At 35.9% G+C, this 24525-nt stretch overlaps 1 protein-coding gene across 2 annotated transcripts in view; it reads right to left on the reverse strand.

Annotated features, from left to right (window-relative positions):
- Nucleotides 1-537: 537 nt before the first annotated feature.
- The window catches only part of abca12 (ATP binding cassette subfamily A member 12), a 102295-nt gene continuing 78307 nt past the window's right edge, over nucleotides 538-24525 (reverse strand). For both annotated transcript variants that reach the window (XM_031892984.1, XM_031892983.1), the window contains exons 38-58: nucleotides 23747-23900; nucleotides 23291-23543; nucleotides 22658-22741; nucleotides 21098-21188; nucleotides 19934-20061; nucleotides 17935-18022; nucleotides 17137-17242; nucleotides 16235-16286; nucleotides 15111-15288; nucleotides 14428-14543; nucleotides 13230-13401; nucleotides 12124-12377; nucleotides 10185-10398; nucleotides 9714-9823; nucleotides 8896-9046; nucleotides 8158-8292; nucleotides 7566-7669; nucleotides 6657-6749; nucleotides 4170-4275; nucleotides 2655-2792; nucleotides 538-2256 (exon numbers count right to left, since the gene is read on the reverse strand). In XM_031892984.1, the coding sequence (XP_031748844.1) occupies nucleotides 2158-2256; nucleotides 2655-2792; nucleotides 4170-4275; nucleotides 6657-6749; nucleotides 7566-7669; nucleotides 8158-8292; nucleotides 8896-9046; nucleotides 9714-9823; nucleotides 10185-10398; nucleotides 12124-12377; nucleotides 13230-13401; nucleotides 14428-14543; nucleotides 15111-15288; nucleotides 16235-16286; nucleotides 17137-17242; nucleotides 17935-18022; nucleotides 19934-20061; nucleotides 21098-21188; nucleotides 22658-22741; nucleotides 23291-23543; nucleotides 23747-23900 (2826 nt within the window). In that variant the 3' untranslated portion in view covers nucleotides 538-2157. The remainder of the gene's footprint in view (nucleotides 2257-2654; nucleotides 2793-4169; nucleotides 4276-6656; nucleotides 6750-7565; nucleotides 7670-8157; nucleotides 8293-8895; nucleotides 9047-9713; nucleotides 9824-10184; nucleotides 10399-12123; nucleotides 12378-13229; nucleotides 13402-14427; nucleotides 14544-15110; nucleotides 15289-16234; nucleotides 16287-17136; nucleotides 17243-17934; nucleotides 18023-19933; nucleotides 20062-21097; nucleotides 21189-22657; nucleotides 22742-23290; nucleotides 23544-23746; nucleotides 23901-24525) is intronic.

Consider the following 24525-nt stretch of genomic DNA (forward strand, 5'->3'; position numbering starts at 1 on the left):
CACACCGGTATTTTCTGTACTTAAAGGTGTAATTCACCTTTAAATCAACTTTTAGTATGATGCAGACATAAGTATTCTGAGACAATTTGCATTTGGGCTTCATTTTTTTACATTTTCTGTGGTTTTGTACTTATTCAGCCTTTTGTTCAGCAGCTCTCCAGTTTAGTATTTCAGCTGCTAACTAGTTGCTAGGGTCTTATTTACCCTAGCAACCATGCAATGGTTTGAATGAGAGACTGGAATATGAACGGGAAAGGGACTGCAGTGAAAGATAAGTAATAAAATGTAACAGTAACAATAAAATGGTAGCCTCACAGCGCAACAGGTTTTGGCTGTGGGGTCAGTGACTCCCATTTGAAAGATGGAAAGAGGCAGAAGAGGAAGGCAACTTTAATCAATGCAGTTGTACAAAAAATGGTGTTTTTGTCCAAACATCTCTGTTTCTGGCCAGCTTTAGATCTTTATTGCTTCATTGATTAATGGATTACCTCCAAAGACATACATTATATTCTTTTGATTTCATACAACAAAACAATCTTCTTGAAAAAATGCATTTATTGAAATAAAAATATTTTTTTTCTACTAAAATACATTGAGCATGTAAGTGCATTTAAAAAAGTGGCATGTAAGTGCATATATTTGTTAACAATATTTGGTTCCATTTAGAAAAATACCTACGACTGCACATCCAAAAGATTAGTAAGAAAAGATTTCTACACAAATGACAATCAAGTCAATTTTTTTACCTATGCTTCTGTAATAAAGGCCTTAAGGTAGTTTTTTCATATAGTGCAATGGTTTATATCCATAACCAGTATTTCCCTTTGAAAATAAATAGGTAATTAAATTTACTGCATGCTTCTTTGTTAATGAGAAATATACCTGAGTGAGCAGAGTAATTCAGAAGGATAAAGATAAAACAGATTCCCTGCCATATAACAGTGTCCTTTGGGGTGCAGATTGTAGGGGCGCTCACAGTGCATACAATATGGTCTCTTCTCTGCCATTGAAATTATCAGACCAGTTAGTAATATTTATCAGTCCAAAATGGCTTTGGATACATACAACATACATACAACTGAATAGCAGATATTCCTGGATTTCAATTAAGTAAAACTGATCACCAGAATGATATTGAAGAAATATTTAGCTATTCTTTGATAAAGTAGGATTCTTGAAGTTCCTTCATTTTCTTGTAGCAGGCTGCTAGTACTGGCATTCACAGCAAGACGGTAATAATTTTTTAAATTCATTCAACTAAATCAATGTCACAGCATGAGAGAAACTGTCTGCTGTCTTGCAGTATTTGTTGACAGATTTTAATTTGACCAATATAATTAGTTGGCAAAGGCAGTGTATAGTATAGGTTATAAGTGTTCAATATGGCGCAACTAGAATGTTTTATAAAGAAATCTGAATCTGTAGCTCCAGCATGATCTATACTTTTTTTTGTATAATGAATTTTAAGTTAGGAGCCATTTATTAACCCTAAAGCATTGGGTTTTTACATGAAAAATACAAAGAAAAAAGGTAAATATCAGGAAATGTTTAGAAATATTGGCAATGCATTAAATAACTCAGATGTAAACACTTTTTAAAGAAAATCATTATAAAATTATAAAAAAATAAGGTGTTATAGATTTAATAATTATTTGTAAAAAAATAATTAAATTTTGTTTTCAGTCTGTTCTCAGATCAGGCACAGCCTAAAGCGTTGCAAGTAAGGTTATGGTCCGATACCAGCACTGATATCTTGCATTTTCTCTGCAATACATTACTAGCTATTTTATCAGGATAAAAGAACTGAGAAAATATTGGCAGAATGTTTTACCTTACTCTAAACTTTGACTGTATTGTCCAAGCAGGACCCAAATCTATCAAATAAGCCTTAGTAGTGAACCAGTCACTAAAAGGTTTCTGTAAACCTGGTATTTGTAAATCAAAACTTTATAATTCGATATCAGAAACATCACTTTATCAAAAGTCCTGTAAACAAGTGCATTTTACTGACTCATACCGTACAAAAGTGCATTTATATACTGTATATGGGTGTTGTTGTTTCAGTAAAAAGACCTGGGGTGGCCAGGTTCTTAATGTGTTAGACAGCCACACAATGATAATTTCTCAAAGACTTTGCCTTTATAAAGTGCTTTGCTTTCATTCATCTTCAATGACAAAGGCATTCTGTTGAAGCTCTTGGCTATTCACACTGGAATTATCTGGACTGACTTGAGATTGGGCAAAGTTGATGAAAACCTAGAATGAAGGATAGATAGAAGGATCAGCTAAGAAGAAGATGTATTCATCACAGGTACATATATGGAATTTTCTGTATTTTGATACAGATTTACCTTTTCTTTGGTTATTTTTCCAGTGGTGAGTATGGGGGAGCTTTAATTAATGTTTTGAATATTCAAACTTGGATGCAATCCCACTAGAGGTGACCTCCCTAAAACAGATTATCTGGTTGCCAGGTGACCTCTCCACATCAGATTGTGTATAATTTCATCAGGCAAATAACAATAAGACATTGGACACACAACTTAGTGGCCCATAGAGCAGTGGGTTAGATCTATACAAACTGTTTATAGCCAAATTGCACAATGCTTTATAACATCTGATATATTGGGAGGGGGGATTAGTGTCAGAATTACCTCATCTAGAGTAGTCTGACTGACAGAAAAGTGAATGATATCCAAGTCTGACTTGTTGGCTTCAAGAAGATCAAATATGCCGGCAACGCCTCCTGCTGTCACTGGTACATGGTATTCTACCATGGTAAAATGTTGATCCTATGAGACAAAAGCAGATACACGTGAAATTTATTTATGCCTAATTATAAACAAGATGTGTACTCACAGCCGCCTGCCTGTGTCCTCCGCTCCCCACCCGCAGGTAAAAGAGCAGCTAGGGAGGAGGGATCTCTTTACTATTTCCTTAACTTCTTAAGTATAGAGGATGCAGACCCCGCAGTCAGGAACCCCCCACAACCACAGGGTCTGCTTCCTCTAGTTCCTCCAGTGGCAGCCAATCAAAATACCAACAATCAAAAGGAGAAAATTATTATAATTCTTTGGAACTGTGTTGCTTTCTCTGGGAATACTGTTGTATATCTTTGAACAGCAGACAAATTAATATTTAGGGTATATGTAAAATTACAAGAACTGATTGTCATAATGAACGCCAAAGTAAATGTAGCACATTTATCTTGAATATTTTCATTTGTCACAGAATCAAGCAAAAAAACACTTGGGCAAAAGAAAAATGTTCCAGTTTAAAAGACATTTTGGGATTTTGAATAAAGATATTTATAAAATGATAGCAGAGGTAAAGGGCAATGTTTGACTAAGTCAAATAACCTAATAAAATAAGTTTATGCTGGCCTACTTGTAGTTTGAAAATGAAAGCAAAGATCTGGTTGGTCGAACCTGGGTAAACCTTGCCCCATTTTTCATATTTTTGCAAAAAAATCATTGGAGAAAGCAGGAAAGTTAATCTGCAATGGTTTCAAAATTGTGTGGCTGCCTCCCTGGCAATGACATGGGGATGGCTGAAGCTGTGGCGAGGAGGTCTTAGTGTATAAGTATATTTAGTTGACACATCTGAAAAAATAACAATTTGTTATCTTACCTTTCTACAGCTAAAAGCCCAGCTCGAAGGTCAGTTAGGGTGAGACTTATGGTGAACATTCTTGGAACTATGGCCAAAGGCCGATACAACAATATTTGCTATAAGGGTCATTTATTTAGCAGTGTTCAAAGTGCCAAAAAGGATGCAATTAGCCATTTTTGCACTTTGCATGCTGTCTTCTGCTGTTTAAGAGCACTGAGACCTGCTAGCCAGTGGCACTATTTTGCCCCGAGTGCTGTAGCTTTTATCCCCTGGGGAAAGTAAATAACCCCCTATAGCTATAACCTTAAAATTATATAAAGGGAGCCCTGACCAATGGTTATACTTTCAAGGGAGCTTAAACTGGAAAAGTCCATCAGGTACTGGTATAAAGAATTATATTTATCAAACTAATATGTGAAAACTGCTTATTGCTATGTTATTTTATTATATACAATGCAAATCTTGTATGTAATTTACCTTGAAAGAAAAACACCATAGATAAATACAAAATAAAACTATGGTAAAACAAAGGAAAAACAGTGAAAAGGCTTCTTTACCTTAAGGTATGTATTTGGGAAATGACGGCACATGAAGCTGGTAAGTGCCTCGACATTGACAGAAGAGTCTTTCAAATGCATCTTCACTGTAAAACCACTTCCAAATCTGAAACACATTGTTCACTTTGTGTAAAAAAACGTATCTGTATCTAATAAAGAAATATGCCTGCTCTAAAGCAGCCTTATGACAAGCAATACATTGTGATTCAGCTAAAAGAAGAGTTAAACTCTACAAAGACTTCCAATACAGCACAACGAAATAAGAAGCAATTTTCTAAAGAAAAATTAATTTCCCAACAGAAAATGGACAAATGGGTAAGTATTACTTTCTACTGAAAACTAGAAATTGGCTGCTGAGAGGAGCACCAGTGGTTACAAATGTAATGGAATTCTAGAAAGCAAGTAATATACAAGTAAATATACATCAAGGGAAGCCTTGATTCCATTAAACATGATACAGAAGGAATTTATTCAGGCCCTTGCAATACCTGTATGTTTTAATGATTTTAACATTTCCTTACAGTGTGAATATACCTGGTTCAGGGTTTATGAAATTGACTCTTAGTACAAATTTAATCCTGAAATTGCCATCTTGAGGGGGAAAAATCCTCCCTGACCTCTAAGACAAAGTGGACATGGTTCAGATGTTTTTTTTTACTTCCTCTGGATCAGCTAGCATTTAAGCTTAATAGACGCGTGTCTTATTTCAACCTAAATTACTATTTTACTGTGTTACATTTATTCTGTATTATTGCTGTTTCAAAAAGACACAGGTCACCATTACAGTTATGCCATCATAATAACAATAATGGTTTTCTGAATTAAAATCCACTTCATTGTAAATCAGCCTATGTACTGGCACACCACTGTAGTTCAGCTATTACATGTATAATGCTTATGAAATCTAGATCATTTATTAATATAGTGCATGTGTGTTTTCACTACCCTGTATTTATAAGTAGACAATGAAATATACAAACCCCTGTAAAAAAGATGGACAATACGTGGCTGAGAAGATATATATATATATATATATATATATATATCAAACTCAACAGTAGAAAGCACTCACAGCTACAGCATCAATCAGGTCAGTGATTTATTTCAGCATACAGCATTCAGCATACAGCATAGACAGGAAGTGAAGTGTCAGGTTAAAAACCCGCAGTATCCAATCAGTGTTTATACAACATTAACCCATTCAATAACATGTGCAAAGTGTAATCAAATACCAGGCACTTAAAAAATCCCCATATGATCAAAAATAAAATCATCATCAAACATCTAGACATATTAATACATAAACTAGGACATATCCCATATATATCAATGTGGTAAGCCACATGGCAAAGCTCATAGTGAAATATAATTTTAAAACACACATAAGTCAATCTATCAAGACACATGACAAAGTCACATGTCATGACTAAAAATTGAATTTATAAATATCACCATTAACTTCAATACTCATCTAAACTCATAATAGTGCATAAAATAGGACATATCCCATATATATCAATGCGATAAGCCACATGGCACAACTCATAGTGAAATATAATTTTAAAACACATATGAGTCAATCTATCAAGACACATGACAAAGTCACATGTCATGACTAAAGATTGAATTTATAAATATCACCATTAACTTCAATACTCATCTAAACTCATAATAGTGCATAAAATAGGACATATCCCATATATATAAATGCGATAAGCCACATGGCACAACTCATAGTGAAATATAATTTTAAAACACATAGATTGATAGATTGACTCATATGTGTTTTAAAATTATATTTCACTATGAGTTGTGCCATGTGGCTTATCGCATTGATATATATGGGATATGTCCTATTTTATGCACTATTATGAGTTTAGATGAGTATTGAAGTTAATGGTGATATTTATAAATTCAATTTTTAGTCATGACATGTGACTTTGTCATGTGTCTTGATAGATTGACTTATGTGTGTTTTAAAATTATATTTCACTATGAGCTTTGCCATGTGGCTTACCACATTGATACATATGGGATATGTCCTAGTTTATGATTTAATATGTCTAGATGTTTGATGATGATTTTATTTTTGATCATATGGGGATTTTTTAAGTGCCTGGTATTTGATTACACTTTGCACATGTTATTGAATGGGTTAATGTTGTATAAACACTGATTGGATACTGCGGGTTTTTAACCTGACACTTCACTTCCTGTCTATCATCCTGATGACGATCCTGTGGTGATCGAAACGCGTAGATGGTATGCTGAAATAAATCACTGACCTGATTGATGCTGTAGCTGTGAGTGCTTTCTACTGTTGAGTTTGATGTATTATTTTTGTCAGCACCCAGCCTGTGCCCGATACTGGTGAGTGCTGATTCTTTGCAAGACTATATATATATATATATATATTCATATTGATATAAATATGAGCTGTATTAATTTCTCATGGTTCCACCCAGTAATACTTTATGAGATTCTTACCTGCTCTTTATGTGTTGTAGGGAACCAATGCACTGAAATTTTCCTTTCACCATAATAGCCAACCTGGTGCACAGAGCTTCACACTCTTCCATACTGGGAATAGAAGGAAATGTTAATATCTAGGTTTCGCTTTGCTCATTTTATTCTTCTTTGCACAAGTCAACTATATAAGAATCCCTTAATTTAAATTCCGTTCAATTAAAATACTATCTGTTACACTGCGGGCGCTTGCACATGGGAGGGAATTAAAAAGTGGAAAAATCCAGTAATATTTGACATGATGTACAATTGACCCTTTTGATATAATGATGTTGGGATTGGTTGGGGTATTTGTGTTTGAAAGGAACAAGGAAAGACAGGGCTCATTAATAAAGAGTGAGCATAGCTGCCGCTTGGCTAATCCTCTGTACTATTTTTTAAACAATAACAAGCAAGTTTAATAAATAGCATTCTGTGGGCAAGGGTTAGAGTTCCTACATTTTTTCTTAGATATGTTTCTTTTGTGAAGAAATGGAAAGTAGCAGAGTCAAAATTATAAGCAACACAAAATATTTGTGTGTCATCGTTATAATATCCTACACCCAGTCTAAGCATTTGCAACAGAATTTGTAAAACTGGATCTATATGAAACTAAAGAGACTATGCAATAACAGGCAAATATAGCCCTGCTCCAGTAATTATCAACAACTAATAAACAGTATTAACTAAATTACTTCATTTAGAATTAAAAATCCATCAGACAAGTCATTGGGGAATGATAAAAGGCACAAGAGACTCAGGGGCAAAGTAAACTGAAAGCGTCCAATGGTGGCATACTTATTATCTATATAACTGGTGTTTTTACTGGGATGTTTCTGGCAATTAGGCTCATAAAAGTTAACTTTAAAATGTCACTTCTTTGCCTCTCACCTGTGAGATGTCAGCACCACTGCACATTTTTCCTTGACTTCTTCAGAGATTATTTTCCATAGATGTCTTTTAGTTTTCGGATCCATCCCTGAACTAGGCTCATCCTGTTTTACAAGGAAGGATAAAACAGTATTGATTTAAATTATTTAATGTGATATACTTTATTGAATATGGATATAAACTTTGAAGTTGTCGCCCAACAACAAAGTCTTTTAAATGAATCTCTGGTGTCAGTGTAGCCATAAAGCTTATATATTAGTGATGGGCAAAATTACACCTGGGCAGTAACTCATGGCAACCAATCAAATATCAGGGTCTGAAAATTAATGTTTTTGAACATTTTATTGATCCAGTCAGCCACATGGACTGGCGATTGAAGATTTGTAGGGGTGTTAAATCTAAGCACGGATACATGTGCAAAGAAAAAAATGGAGTTCAGCGGCTTAAAGCAGACAGAAAAATGTTTCTCCTAGGAGTCCTTTAAGGTTTCCCATAATGCTTAAATAGATTGTGGGGATGTACAAAATCTTTTTTCTCAGAATATATGTCATTCCAAACCACAATCAAAGCATTGTAAGGTTGTTTTCTTTACCAGGAGAAGAATAGAAGGTCTTCCGATAAGGGCCAGGGCTGTTGAGAGTTTTCTCCGAGTTCCACAGCTGTATGCGGCAGTGGTTCTGTCTTTGTATTGCACGAGCTGCAGCTTTTGAAGGAGGCTAAATGACACCTACAAATCAAAGCAAAGCACTAAGGAGAAATACTCTTGGAATGGGATCTATTCCAATCAATACAAAACATTTTCAATTATCTCATACCATAAACTGTAATGACAATCAAGAAGGTACTTGGGCCATCTTAGCAACTAGTGTCTTAATCAATATAAAGTAGGAACTCATCAGTTTTATATTCAGAGTCTTGCCAGTTATGAATAAAAGAAAACTTCAGAGTGTGTGCTTTGGTAGCCTCTGTTGGTGTCTGAAGGTGAGTGCATTAGTCATTTTGAATTTTTAAAAATGAGAAATGATAAAGTTTTAGTGAATATGGCCCTAAGAGTATGTAATATATTTAAAATCTTATTTGCTGTTTTGCTGATGCACAAAAAATAAAAAAAGGCATCAAAATACGATGCAGTGACGTAAAAAAAATTGCAAGGTACTGGCATTTCAAAAATTTTCACATTTTTTTGAAGTCTTGCAAATTTTTCAGTGAAGCGAAATGGGACAGATTCGCTCATCACTATTGATTATATAACTCTATGGCACAGCATTAAAAAGGATCTCAATGACTGAAATAAAATCATTACAATCTACTCTTTGACTGCTATGCTTACTGCTTTGATCTTCTTCTCTGGGATCCCATGTAATCTTGCGTAAAAATACAAGTGTTCTTCTCCGGTCAATAATTCATCCAGTGCATCTTCTTGAGGGCAGTAACCAAAGGCTGACCAGTCTGTGTTAAAGCCCAACACATTCTCTAAGTTTCTGCATAAAGGAAACAAGAGTAAATTAGTAACAACAAGGTCCATAATACTAACATACAAACATAACATGGTAATTGTTAAGAAAAATTAAAAAAAAACAATTGTATTCACAGCAGCCTATTCTATATATGTTATTTGCTTTGCAAATGTGATTGCTACACCCGTAATGAAACATGAATCTTGACTGGCAGCAGTCATAATGATTACACAGCAGCTTATTTATATATGCTGTTTTAGAACATAAACATAACAAAAACAAAATTTTTGTCTCAATGCAGGGCTGCATTTCCTTACACTGAAATGCATATTAAGCCAAGAGAGCACATCTTATTGATCATTCCGCCAGCATTTCCTGCCCCAGTCTGGCTGTTGTCTGCACCATGCAGAAGCAGGATCAAAAAGTGCAGGCCAGCCCAGTCCTTACTGCCTGCCACAGGGCCCCAATACCGTTCTAACTTGTGCATTTGAATAACACACAGGTTAGGTGGCAAAAGGGGGGTTGCCCCACCCATACCTCATGAATACAATGCTGCACCTCATGCTAGATTAAAAAAAATTAAGTTGCATCCTGCTGCCTTTTCATGTATGTTGAAATAATACTATACATAGAAAGCAAAAAAAATGCATGCAAACAGAGCTTTTACAGAATGATTGTTTGATAAACGTACCCAGCATTGTTTCTGACTTGTATGTTTCCTTTGGATGGAGCAACATCTCCTGTGAGCATCTTGAAAGTTGTGGTTTTCCCTGCCCCATTCACACCAAGAAGGCCAAAACACTGGAATAGAAGAAAGAGTCATATTTAGCACGGGAAATTTATTATTATCACATTTACTTTACTAAAATTGCTCCTTTATTAATATTTATCAATTTTACTAAAAAATAAAAACAGGATAAGGTTACATTTATTTGTCAGTTTTGAATGTAGCTATGAAGAGACTATTCTCTCAAGAAGCACATGTAACAGACCAGGATCCAATAGACAATTAAGACATGAAAGCTTTAAAAACAGGTTCAATTATACCGGCAACATACATTTTAGTTCTGCTATCTCTTTATCTATAGATCAAGGCATATTTACTTCCCATTTAGTAACAAGCATATACAGAAAAATTGAAAAAGTTTGTGGCAGTCCCTACCTCTCCAGCTGGAATACTTAAAGTCATGTTGTTAACAGCAACCATATTTTTGCCGACATGATGGTAGACTTTGGTGAGACCTTGCAGTTGCAAGAGATCTGGATCAGCTTGACCAGAATCCACACGCTCTCTTTCTGCCCTGACATCCTCATCTTCTTCAGGGTTTTTTGTAACAACAAGATAAGATTTCATACAGTTTCTTTTGACAAAACTCCTAGTAAAGAAACAGAAATATAGTCAACAGGGAACTAAACCCTCAAATTTTCCAGCATCATTGGTCTTAGTACAGGGGAACACCAATGCTGGCATAGACTAAGAAAACTCAAGTATTCCAATTCACAGCACTATTTGATTTCTAGTTTCCACAAGGTGTCAACCCTTCCTGGCTTTTTGTAATGGTAATCTAAACAATAGTAGCCATACAAAAAGTAATAAAGAGCTAATGACATGAATGCAGTGAGGAAATGGCTGCTTAGGCTTATAGAATAAAGTACATATAAAATATATATACAGACTTATATTTATTAGCAATTCAGTATTTGTGTTTTACTATTTAAGGACACATTCCAACCTTTTCTGTTTCCTTACTAATAAACTAATCTTTACAACCTGACAGTCTTTGTTAATCTTAAGGTACCAGATATTTTTACTAAGTAGTAACAGCAGTTGGTAAATCAGACCCAAAATGGTCCATTAGCTTTGACTTTTATCTTACCAGATATTTAATAATAATAATAATAATAATAATAATAATAATAATAATAATAATAATAATCACTTAGATAATGTTTTTGTTATGTATGTAATCTTTTTCTTTAATTACAAAGCTGTTTTATTATTATAACAATGAAGAATAAAATGTGTATGTGTTATGATTAGAAACAAAGATGTTGCTATGTCAGAGATCAGGCCCAGACTTGCAAATGCCAATGGGGCTGCCATAGACAGTCACTATTTATTAGGCTGATGGGGGCTGGTTGGGCCACTGTGTAACTGAAACTCCAGGGGATATTGTGAAATCCAGTCTGGGTCTCTCAGAAATGATTGGGAATAAGGGGTTGTTACTTGAGCATTTTGTTGTGGTTAAAAACGGCATTTAGTCTGATAACTGATTTCAGTGTCTATATGGCAGTGGGAAAGGGTAAAGATGCATGAGGTAGTTACCTACTGGTGCATTTATTAGCATTGAAGGCAAACATCACTGATAATGTTGCAATTAGATTTGAATGGTAACCTACAAGTTAGAAATAAAAGCAGAGACCTGATTGGCAACATCACCGGTGATGTATATCTTCAGTGTTAATAAATACACCCCCTAGTGTCAATCAGGGGGGTAGAAAGCCCTAAGAAGTTATTTTACAGCACTGCAGAATATGTTGGTGCTTTATAAATTAATGTTAATAATGAACGTTAATAATAAATATAAAGGTAAGGGTTACACCTGGATTTTTGCCTGATGTTGGTGATAACTGAAGACATCAAGGGCCTGAGTTTGGCAGCCTTAAAAAATGTGCACAAGTGAGAGACTTCAACGTTATTAAATTAGTTGGAACAGTTAGGAAGTTTTTTGGAGCACCTTAATTTAGGGATGTTAACTTCAGGGTTGTCAATCCAGGGGTGAGCATAAACATCAAAGAGGTGTGAACTAAATTGACCTAGGGCGGATCAGGTTCAACCTACTGGGTCCAGTTGTGAGGGTAAGGGAAAGGCCAGCTAACTAAGCACCCTGAGCCCCACTGAGCAGTTAAAAGGGAGTCAACGCCCTGGTAGTCACCCTGTATGTATATATATATATATATATATATATATATTGCATTACTTTCCCAACGTGTACATGCTTTAGAAAGGCATTTGTGTTTGAATACATTTTTAACAATTAGACTGCATCAGAAATAAAACATCATATGAATACTCTTACATTTAGCAAAGCATTACTTACTTGAAACTGAAAATGATTCCATCATTAATTAGCAATCTTAACAGAAAGCAAAATGCTCCTTGGATAGCCATGGCAGAAAGCATCCAGCCTAAAATATCCATGCTAAAAATATTGGTTGTGCTTGTACCTCCATAGATTGCCGACTGCATTTGTAGGGCTTGCTGCTGAGACAGCATTATCATTCCATACCCAAAGCAGAACTGAGGGAAAATCTTAAAAACGTCTGTGAGGACAGTGTAGGTCTGATTCAGGCTCTAGAATGAAAAAAAAAAATAATGTTAGCATTTTACAAATAACAACCAAATGCCCCTGATAATAAAGTTAGAATAACGAAGGAGCTATAGAAAAACTGTTGCTTATCCTACTTCTAGCCAATAGAAATATTTTTCTCTCTGGAGCAAATATAAACTTGTATTCATTTATTTAACTTGAAACTGGTGAGCTTCGCTAGGGTTTAGGGGCTGACTATGATGGCTTATGAGGGATTAAATAGATAGGAGGCAGAGGAACTAAAAGCTAAAAAGGAATCAAGGAGACCAACTTGGGGCATTTTTAAATATGGGAAGAATTTAGACATTTGCCTTATGTGTCTTTTACTCACTCAAGCACCTAGCAAAAACTCAGAAAAACTCCTGAAATCTGTCTCCTACCATTGCTTCTCTTTATAAATCAAATAAAAGGGCTGTGATTGGCTATTAGGCAGCCTCTATGCACACTATCAGCTTACAGGGGGCTTTATTTGGTAGGAAATCTTGTTTTTATTCAACTAAAACTTGCCACCAAAAAAAACCTTGCCATTCAAAATAACTACCTGCTTTGGGGGCACTGGGAGCAATATCCAAGGGGTTGGTGAGCAACATGTTGCCCCCGAGCCACTGGTTGGGGGTCACTGTTTTAAATATTTTTAAATAAACAAGCAAGTTTGGGTTTACTTGTAAATAAATGATGCAACAGCAATGACTTTTTTTAAGTAGTAATAGTTCAGGGGGGCCAAATATTGCAATAAAAAAATAAACCCAGTACCAAAAGCAAAAACACAGTAAAAAAGAAAACTAAAATGCATTTCTGGTATTTTCATATACAAAATATAAAAAAGGGTATATTACCTGGTAATCACTATCAGATGGTGACCTCTGAACATAAAGGAAATAAACTACAGAGGTGGAGATGATTGTATTGATGCCAATAAACAGGTTGATGGAAACATATGTAATGAATGCATTGCCAGGGCTCTTGAATGTTCCCGCAAGAAGATACATCCATGAAAATGTGGCAAAGCTGAAAGGAAAAACATTAATATAAAGTACAAATAAATGATACAGAATGTGGCTACGAGTTTTCACTTATATCTCTATTCTTTTACATCTTCCCTGTGCTAATATCAATTTTGTATGTACAGTATTAGAGTGTTAACTGAATTGAATACAATACTTAAAGTTTTTAAATAGTGAAGAGCAAATCCAGGAAACGTTTGTCGCTCAAATGTTTTGTCACGCACAGCTTTTTTTTTGCCGCAACTGCTTCCATTTTTGCTCGGCCGCAACTTTTTTTGACACACAACAAATTTTTTCATGACGGATTTTCGCAAAACAATTAGTCAATGTCAAAATGCGGAAATTTGCTGCGAACCCATGCCTTCATAAAGTTTGAACATGTCAATTTCTTTGTATGACAGTTTTGTATTTCTTTTCTCTAATACAGGTATGGGACCCATTATCCAGAATGCGTGGGACCAAGGGTATTCCGAATAAGGGGTCTTTCTGTAATATAGATCTCTATATCTTAAGTCTACTAAAAAATCAATAAAACAGTAATTAAACCCAAAATGCCAACCCTAGGGGTCTGCTTATAAAGGTGTGTAAAGAATGGCCCAATAATACAGTTTGTAATCCTTCAATTACTTGCTGAAAGTAAAACCTTGTGTAAACAAAATTGCACACTGGTGAAGTATGTTACACTCCAGGTTAGTCTGGTGTTATTTGGTGTTTTTTGTTTACGCCATCAATTTATAAGTACGCAATCAATTTTACTAAGGAGGCAATTTATGGATGTGTCTTGTTAATTAATCTATTTTACCCTGCAACTAAAAAGATTACACTAGGGCGCCTAGGTGAGGCCTAATAGCCTTTTAGCTTTGAATGTGTTTTCATTGGATATTTTATAAGTAGGCCCCTTACTCTGCTTCCATAGTTGATTTTTCCTATACCCTACCGTGAAGGTTGGCAAATGTGTTGCCTAAGCTATGGCAGCATTTGGCTATTGTGTGTCCAACAAATAAAAAGTTGTTTAGGGACTATTACTCACCCAAATAATATAAAAAGCAAAGACATTGCACCCAGGTTTGGGTAGTCGTAGAATGCTGGAAGTTTGAAGATGGCTATTGTTGCTAAGGAGAGGGAGACTGGTATGAGGTAGATGATCTGCAAGGCATAAACATGGTTATTTGTTAATCTGATAAATAAATCCCAACTAAAACCACATATAGCGAAAGTATTCAGCTTTTTAACTATATGCATTCCTATGGACTTGCATTGGCTGCATAGTATTTATAATAATTTGATTTAGCTACATGAATTAAGCATTTAGATTAATGATGGAAATCACCAAATGGGCATCCAGTGACACTGACAGATATCACATCCTAGTAATGATCTTTGCAAGGACATGTGCTATAACATCTGACAACACACAACAACACTGAGTTGGCCCAGTTTCCCAAAATATTTTTTTTCTGCTACATATACTCAGTCTGCAACTAAACCTTCTTAATTAATTGTGGTACAACCCCCCTCAAGTCACTGATTGGTTACTGACTGCTAACAGCTTAGAGAGCTGAAAGCAGAAAGTAGTGTTCTGTTATTAGACTTAAAGAGCCCTGGTCTTCGTGAAGAAGAAAAGTCATGGTTCCTAATGTTGGTAGACATAGATAAACAAGGAGATGGCCACTAAAGGTTAGAAAGAAAAGACACAGCAAGAAATATAATTACCGAGTCATAGATGAAGTTTGTCACCCAATAGCAGGTCTCTCCAACACCAGCAATATGTTGCAGTCTCTTTGCCCCACTGTGATGCTCTTTAACCACATAAGTTGCAAAGCTTGCAGTTGTGATGGAGTAACCGGCCAGCACACAGAGAGCAATTAAAGTATTCACCAAGGTAACAGTCCTGGAGAGAAAAAAAATATATTTTTGAGGTAAAATGTCATAACCAGATACAATTATAGAATTCATGAGTTCTCATCCCTGACGTACTTATAAACAGCAACATTAAGGAGCCTGGTACATATTTGTTAAAAAACCCAAGAGTGCCAGGGAAAGCAGACAAGTATATCTTCCACCTACCACCTTACGAGTGTGACCTCAGAAATGCATTAAGGCTCTGGAAATCAAGGTCTGGAAATCCAGTGAATCACAAAGGCTCAAATACATTTTGCATGCATTTTGTACTTTTCAGTCAATCCTACTGTTTGTTTAAACTTCTAGCAACTGCTCAATGGAGCTCTGTGATTGTTGTTTTCTCATTTACTTCAGCAGAATATTAAACGCTCACAATTGTCTTTTCTGTCTAGCAGCAACCTCATGTTAAGTCACAGGTGTAAATTCCAGTGTAAATAAATATGGCAAACACATGTCAATGTAAAGCTTATTTGCAAACAATTTTATTCACATTTTTGTACAGTAGGGATCTGCTGAAACATATAATGTCTATGATAGGTAACCACATATATATGCTTACAGAAATGTTTTGTTCAGGTTCAAGGCCTGCTCCAATACTTTATGGTCTAAGTGATATTTTTCTAGAAATGGTAATGTATTTTTCTAGAAGTGGTATATATTTTTCATCATGTATAGTAGCATGATGAGCCATTCACTTAATGCTGTTTATTTCCCTTGATGTACTTTTTCTACATTTATCCACATTCAAAAAACAAGAACATTCCAGGAAAAACTTTAAAACTGCATGATCAAACAAATCAAATTGGGGAACGTTAGGTTAAAACTGAATGTTGTGAAATATATAATATATATAATATGGAAACTGGTTTGCTGAACATGCCTCACACTGGGAAAGCAATTCTTTAATAGAATGTAAATAGTTAAATGGTTCTTACGTGGATGTCTGTATCACGGTTCCAGAGAGAGGTTTGCTGGCGACAGAAATACCTGTAAAATAAATACATTTGTCACTCATTAAAGGAACACAGATATCTAACTTGTCTCCTGAATTACATTAATATGTGGCAATATATAATGATGGACATAGCTTTCTGTTGTTTCTCTCACTTTAAAGTCTACAATAGGGTTGTTGCCTCCAGTTTTGGCCCGGTTTTTTACGGTCATAAACCGTTGGAATTGTGTCCAATGGACACAATAACCCTCACCCCATCACGCATGATGTTGGTGGTTTGCATGATGACGTCAGCACTTTGCGTTGCTGACATCATCATGCCTGCCCCTTTGGATGGGTTTAAAACCCAGCAAAGGTGGCAACCCTAGTCTATGACCAAAAGTAATCCCTTGTGTTTGTGTAATCATGTTACTGTATGTTATGTGCAAATTATCTGGTCTTTTGGCCAACATTCTGATCTGCTGGTGCTAGTCATTACTTGAATTACTAAAATCAGATAAATAGGAAAATCAGTCATTATGTTTTTGATCACATATACAGGCTGATGATGTCAGCAAAGGGTGGTGTATGATTTACTCAGTAGCAATAGATACTATATATATATATATATATATATATATATATATTGGTCTTGATAAAGGTCTTAGATGCAGACCGAAACATTGGCCTGATCTGTAATGTATTAAATATTTAATAAAAGTTATATTTTAAATGATTCCCGGTGTGCACCAATATACACACGATTATCTATATATATATATATAATGTAAAACCCATACATGCATTTGGTTATGGAACAGTTGCCTTGTATAATGTTGAACTATGAGAATCCCAAATCTCAACTAGATACGGCTGAGCTATGGTTATCCAGGGAGCATTACTTACTGTATTGGTCAGATTCATTGCTTGGTAAGTTGGTTCTCAGAAGGAAATTACTGAAACTGTTAATGAATGCTGGGAGACTGTGAGGACCATCATTGTTAAACCAGACCTGGGCAAGCAGGGAGACTAAATGAGTATTTAAGCCACAAGACAGTACTATCACATAAATATGTATTTTTACTGCATATAGAAGTGCTGTGAGTTGCTCTGCACCGGTGATTATCAAACTGAAAACATGCATGTGTGCAATAACACATTAACAATTAAACCATTTAATTCGAATAGCAATTATAATACTTTAATATAACGTAAATATAACATATACTACAGTAGATTTCATTTGCATAATGCATTAAATGGTCAGTTTATCTTAAAATTAACTTTTGGTATGATGTAGAAAATAGAAGAGTCAGAAATGTCTATGTTTATCTGGTTGCTATGAGGCAATAAAAAGTAACAATAAGAGCCATAGCAGCCAGCAGTGAAAAACCTCTCAAAATACCTTTCCCTTTATTAACACTTTATGTGTGGCTATCTATCTTAATCATTGTAAAAATGTATTTCCTGCATTCTGTCCATTATCTATGCACCTAATGACTATGTATATACCTATCTACTGTATGTAGCTCTTATCTATCTGTTTATCAGTATCTATCAAATGAGCTAATACTGTATATGGGACATTTTAACAAAATATTTAACAAGAAGAGCCATATTAAAATACTTATAGATGTTGCATTTGACCTGTTACTATGGTAAAAACAGCACAATATAAGTAGTCATTATGATGGACTTTGTTACCTTGCTTATTGTCATATTTGGATTTTGAGGTACAAGTGTTTCCAGCTTACTTGAGACCCATGGGATGCCAAAGCTCCATCCTCCATATCTGCATAATTACATATAAATGTGGTTATGTGGTCAGAATTGGACTTCTGCAGCAACAAATCTGCTCTCCTAATTTACCAGCCTCTGCCAAACCGACTTTACTTCACTTATTAACTCCACCTCTAAATACCTGCACAACTTTTTTCTACCTTCAACTCTCTGCTGTCACTGTTCAAGATATTGCCGAGCACTTTATAAATAAAATTGACACTATCAGAAGTCCCCCTAGCCTTTAACCTCCCTTCCTCCATGCTACCCAGTCACTTCTTTCTCCTTCTTTTCTCCTTCTCCCCTGTGACTGTAGAGGAAATTTCAACACTTCCTCTCACCTTATTACCTGCCCACCCATTACTTGGAATCTTGTCCTCCCAAATAAAATATACACTTGTCATCCCCATTCTGCTAAAAACCCTCTCTTGATCCCTCCAATCTTGGGAACCTCTGAACTATCTCTTTGCGCCCTTTTCTTTAAGCTAATTGAGCGCCTAGTTTACAACTGACTGACGCTATTCCTCTCTGACAATAACCTGCTGAATCCCCTACAATCTGGTTTTAGATAACAACACTCCACAGAAACTGGTCTAACCATCCTAAGGGTGAAGACTCACAGAGCTACTAGTAGCAGCTACTTGTCGTTGCTACTAAGATAGACAAAGCTGATCATTGACTGATAATTGTCTCTACGTGTGTTTTAGCAGAGGCAATTATCAGTATTGTTTTTGCTTTTGATGCTGTTGATCACTCTCTCCTCCTCCAGTTCCTCTATTCTATTGGCCGTCACAACACTGCCTTGTCCTGGTTCTCATATTACCTCACAAATCATTCTTTCAGTGTATCTTACAATGGAGCATCATCTTCTTCCTTACCTCTTTCTGTTGGGGTTCCTCAAGGCTCTGTCCTGGGCCCCTTATTATTTTCTCTCTATACTTCCTCTCTTGGCAAACTAATATGGTTTTCATTACCACCTCTATGCTAATGATACTTAGATCTATTTATCCTCTCCTGGTCTCAACCCAGAGTTCTTAACTTGCATCTCTTACTGCCTGTCTGATATTTCTAATTGGATGTCCCAACACTACCTTAAATTAAACCGCACTAAGACTGAATTGGTTCTCTTTCCCCCGTCCAACACCCATAACCTCCCTAAGGTATCTATCATATTTAACAATTCCACTATTACCCCATCTTCCCAGGCCAGGTGCCTTGGGGTTGTTCTCGATTTTACCCTATCCTTCACTCCACATATCTAGTCACCATTCACGTCACTATCACCTAAGAAATATTTGCAAAATATGATCATTTATCGCCCGAGATGCTGCAAAAATGTTTTTTCTCTTATCATATCAGTTCTGGACTACTGTAACTCTCTATTAATTGGCCTTCTCCCCCAGAGTATGTCACCTCAGGCTCATACACCTCAGCAACTGCTCTTGCTTTGCCATGCCTCTCTGCCAATTTAGAGAAGCTTACCATCCATTAGGTTTATCAAAGCTTTTATGTGCTGCTAAAAGCAATACCCTACATCTCTCACCTTACCTACCTGCCCATTCCCACACCTTGTGTCTCAACCCCTTCTCCTTATAGATTGTAAGCTCTTTTGAGCAGGCCCAGCTTCACCTCTTGTATCGGTTAGTGGCTGCTTTGTATCTTAATTTGTATGTAATTGTGTATGTATAAACCCTCTTATTGTACAGTGCTGCAGAATATTTTGGTGCTTTATAAATGCTTAATAATAATAAAAATAATACATACAAATGTGATTTTCATCTTATTAGCATTGCCAATACAGTTTGCTCAGACTGAATCTGAGAGCTAGCCTTGCATGTTTTGCTTCATACAGATTAGATTGTAGGGTCAGACAGTTAAAGAACTGAGCAATTCTTATAATCCTGTTTGTTTAGCTCAGGCTTACCGCTTTTGGATGAACTGTAAATTGGTGGTCAGGAGATAGCTTTCCATATTATATCCAGAGACATTATAAAGCATCTGCTCAGAGAAAGTCCGGCGATGAGGTGGAGCAGCTGAAGATGCATCACATACCTGCATAATACAAAGAATATACATAGCAGTACAAATCTGGTAGAAACTAAAACAGATTATTTGAAATTGTAATAGAATCATTTTTCTTTAGATTGAGATTTTAAATAGTGCAGTGCAGGATTACATTGTTGATGTTTCTGGTTTGGGTGTTTGCAGTGACCTTGGTCCCTTGTATGGAAGGGTCTATATTGACTGGGTGTGGGTTATAACTTTATATGCAGTGGCTTTGAAGTCAGTTCCAGTGAAGACAAAAGAGAAGAAGGAAATTTAAAGGCACCAAAATTATTGCTTGCTTAATTTATTTGTTGCCTGCTGACTTCAGTTCACAGCAAATAAAGTGGAGCAAACAACAATGGGAAATTACACCATTGTTGCAGTAAGAGAAGGTATAATCTGTAGAGAGAGAAATGTCACAGTGATGAGAGGGGAGGAGATCATTCGAATGGCCTTAACATTCTGTGGATGGTGGTGCACTTAAAAAGGAGTCATGCCAGGGACACTGGGGTTGTAAGAAATGCAAAGGGTTTTACTAGGAGTGTGAAAGAAGCGTAACATTGCAACTTATGGGAGCTGCATATCTCATAGTTCTTGCAGAAGCAAAAGTTTGTGCTTAATCACACAAATAAATGTAGAAACTACTAGACAAAAAGCACAAATAGGGTTTATGAATTTGGAGTCTTTTCTTTTTCCTTTGTTGGGCCAGTGTATTTCTGCCCTGGACATCTAAATAATGTGCAAGTTAGGGTATGTTTCAGGGACCGCCTGCCTACTCCCCTGCTCTGTATGCAGCACTGCCCAACACAGATAGTGCTGCATTCAGAGTGAGAGGGTGACTCTTTACATTTCATTCTAGAGGCACAAAGACACTTCCTACCCTCTTTTTGCAATTTGCAAAAAAATTAAGCCACATAAATCTTAAAAAAGAAAGTTGAAAGACAAGGAAAATAATTTGAAATGGTTTGCATTGCTATGGTCTATTGATGCTATGCAATGCTTTCTTTTACCAGTGTCAATGAAAAATGTTTATTCTACCTACCGGTGCACCAGTGGAGCAGTTGCAGGAACCATATGAAAGCGACTGGTTGTCAGAAGTCCATAGACCCAAACCATTTTGGCTCAAGCAATTACTAAAATATAACAATATTAAGCAATATTATTACTATAATATAACAATATAAGGCAACATCCTTTCCCAGAAAACTTGATATAGTACAGAGAAAAGGCACATACTTCCCAATGATTAGTTTGTTAATATCAAAAGAAATAGATTATATATGTAGACTGCATAATCACATTTTTAATGTATAAACTCTTAGTTAAATATCTATGTGTGTCTTGCAAACAAGTTTCAAAATATATAACATGATTGTGATCAAAGCAGGCCTGTACCAAGGGTACACTTGGGTAGGCAGTGTACTACTCCCACCAATCTCCCCAGCAAGTCTTAAACTCTGCTGCCAGGATCCTCCTGATCTGTCCAAAGAGGGAACCTGTTCAGCCTCACTTAAGCTCTCTAGCATGGCTGCCTGTTAAGCAAAGGATAGAATACAAAACCCTTCTGCTAACATTCAAAGCCCTTCACTCCTCTGCTCCTCACTACATTTCTTCACTGGTCTCCCTGTACGTTCCTGGTCGTCTCCTGCGCTCCTCTCAGATCCTCCGTCTTTTTACACCATCCACACCCACTGCGCTCTCTCGTCTTAAACCTTTCTATCTCACTGCTCCTTACCTCTGGAACTCTATCCCTGAATCCCTCCGTAGGGAACACTCACTCTCCAAGAAAATCTCAGATGCAACCTTCTGGAGCACAAAAACATTATTGTTTTTTGCTCCAAAACATTTGTCTAGTCTTGCGCTTAAGGGCAAATGGCCATACCTTGTGCACTCTTACCTCCCAATTTGTGCCTGTATGTTACCCAACCACTTAGACTGTAAGCTCTACGGGGCAGGGACCTTCTTCATACTGTGTCTCATACCACATGGCACTTAATCTCTGTGTATTTATACTTATTTATTGTATTTATTATAACACTTTTTCTCCCTATGTGTAATTGTGTATATTGTGAGATTGTACAGCACTGCGTATCCTTGTAGCGCTTTATAAATAAAATTATACACACACACATACATATGAAAACCCGAAACCCTTGTTTTTGTAATCATTTTCATGCAATTACAAACAAAACAAATCCAGATAAGCCTCTAAAACCTTGAATTAAATAAAGGTTTTACAATTTAATAACGAGAGCTCCCATTGACTTCTACATGATCTTGCCAGCTTTTAAATTGGAAAGTTTGGCATTAGAGTGGTTTTTACACTTGATAAATAATGAAAAATTGTGTTTTACAGTAATTATCCAAATACTCAATGTTTTAGTGCTAAAAAGTTTGTTTCAGGAAACATATGAACATTAATATCTCTGCCCCATGTAACAAAATTCTGCTGAGGTTAGTAGTGTGGTGAGATTAAAAGAGTGCAGTAGGTGTTTGTACTTTTACTGATATTGTTTTTGCACATGAACCACAATGCCATATTCATAAATCTTACCTTTGTGGGTTACTAATGTAGGTCAGAAAACAATACATAAATACTTACGAATTTTGGTTCAAGCAGGAGTTGTCTATGCCAGGAAATGAATTCATTGCTGAGACCAGATTAGAAGATGATTCATTATACAACCTTAATGATACATAAGAACAATTAATAATTAGGAAATATCTTCACACTACCACAAGATACAACTAAGTTAAGAAACAGATACATAAAAGCAACACCAGTGATGATCCATTATCCATAATGCTCAGGACCTGGGGTTTTCTGGATAAGGGGTCTTTCTGTAATCTGGATCTCTATATCTTAAGTCTGGTAAACAGAATTCAAACATTACAATAAACCCAATAGGATTGTTTTGCCTCCAATATGGATTCATGCAGCTTACTTTGGAGCAACTACATTCTACTGTTTTATTTTTACAGAGAAAAAGGAAATCACTTTTAAAAATTAGAATTGTTTGTTTAAAATGGAGTCTATGGGAGATGGTGTTCCCATAATTTGAGCATTCTGGGAAACGGGTTTCTGGAAAACATATCCTATACCCGTATACCAAAACCAATAGCTTATCAGTGAACGTAAATAATCAAAAACATGGAAACCCATAAACACTGTCTCCTATATCCATAATAACCTGATACAACAAATATGCAACACATAGCTCTTTTCAGTACTTACCCAAATGCCACTGACTGTGAAGATGTACCATAAAGATCGGGTGTCAGCAGGAGTTCTGGAAAAGATACAGCACTCGAGGAAAGTGACCCTAGCCCCATGGCAATGACAACGAAAAGAACAGGGAGCAGAACCTGAGATATAAGGCCTTTCCAGTTTCGTCTGGAATTGTGGAACCTCTTAATAAAGATGGCCATGATTTTCTTGAGGAGCAGAGACACACCAGTAAGCTTTTCCTCATTCGTCAGGGGTTGGTCTATATAACATAATAAAAGAAACAATGTGCTTGAAATGTTATGTTAACGGTACAGATTACATGAATATATATATGTATTTCAACATATAAAAATAGTTTCACAATATTGTCTTATTACCAGAACCTACTAAGAAGAAAATATGCTTTCATATACAAGTGTGACTTGATTCCAAAGCTGAAAAAAGGTGTATGTGATATCATACCATCTCTATCTGTAAATCTGTAGTTGGTTAAAGACAGCTCATCCTGTACATGCAAATTTTCTTCATTAGGTATAGGCACCACCGTCTTTGTGCTGGACCAAGCCATGGCATCTTGTTCATCTTCGTCAAGGTTATCAGTCAGCTTGAGAAACACCTGTGTAGTAGCAAAAGGAATTTCTGAGCAGTAACCACCCATTGGTAACTAGTAACTAAGTATTATTGTTCTAACTATAATAATGTCTAGTGCACAGATGAATTTCCACAGCATGTACTTAGCACATGATAATGGCCTCATAATAACATTTAAAGGAATAGTTCAGTGTAAATATTAAAGTGGGTAAAATAAATAAACCGACTGCACAAAATAAAAAAAAACATTTTCAACATAGTTAGGCAAAAATGTAATTTATAAATGCTGGAGTGAATAGATGTCTAACATAATAACCAGAACACTACTTCCTCCTTTATAGCTCTCTAAGCTATTAGCAGTCAGTAACCAATCTGTGACTTGAGGGGGGGGGGCATATGGGACATAACTGTAACTGTTCAGTAAGTTCTCTTTTGAATCAGACCTGCATGCTCACAAACTAACTGAACAACTATGCCCCATGTGCCCCCCCCAAAGTCACTGACTAACTAAGAGGTTAGAGAGCTGAAAGCAAAAAGCAGAGTTCTGGCCATTATATTAGACATCTGCTCACTCCAGCCTTTATAAATTATATTTTTTCCTAACTAACTATATTATTAATATTTTTTATTTTGTGCAGTTTATCTATTTT

The sequence above is a fragment of the Xenopus tropicalis genome, chromosome 9 (genome assembly GCF_000004195.4).
Source record: "Xenopus tropicalis strain Nigerian chromosome 9, UCB_Xtro_10.0, whole genome shotgun sequence".
Taxonomy (NCBI): Eukaryota; Metazoa; Chordata; class Amphibia; order Anura; family Pipidae; genus Xenopus; species Xenopus tropicalis.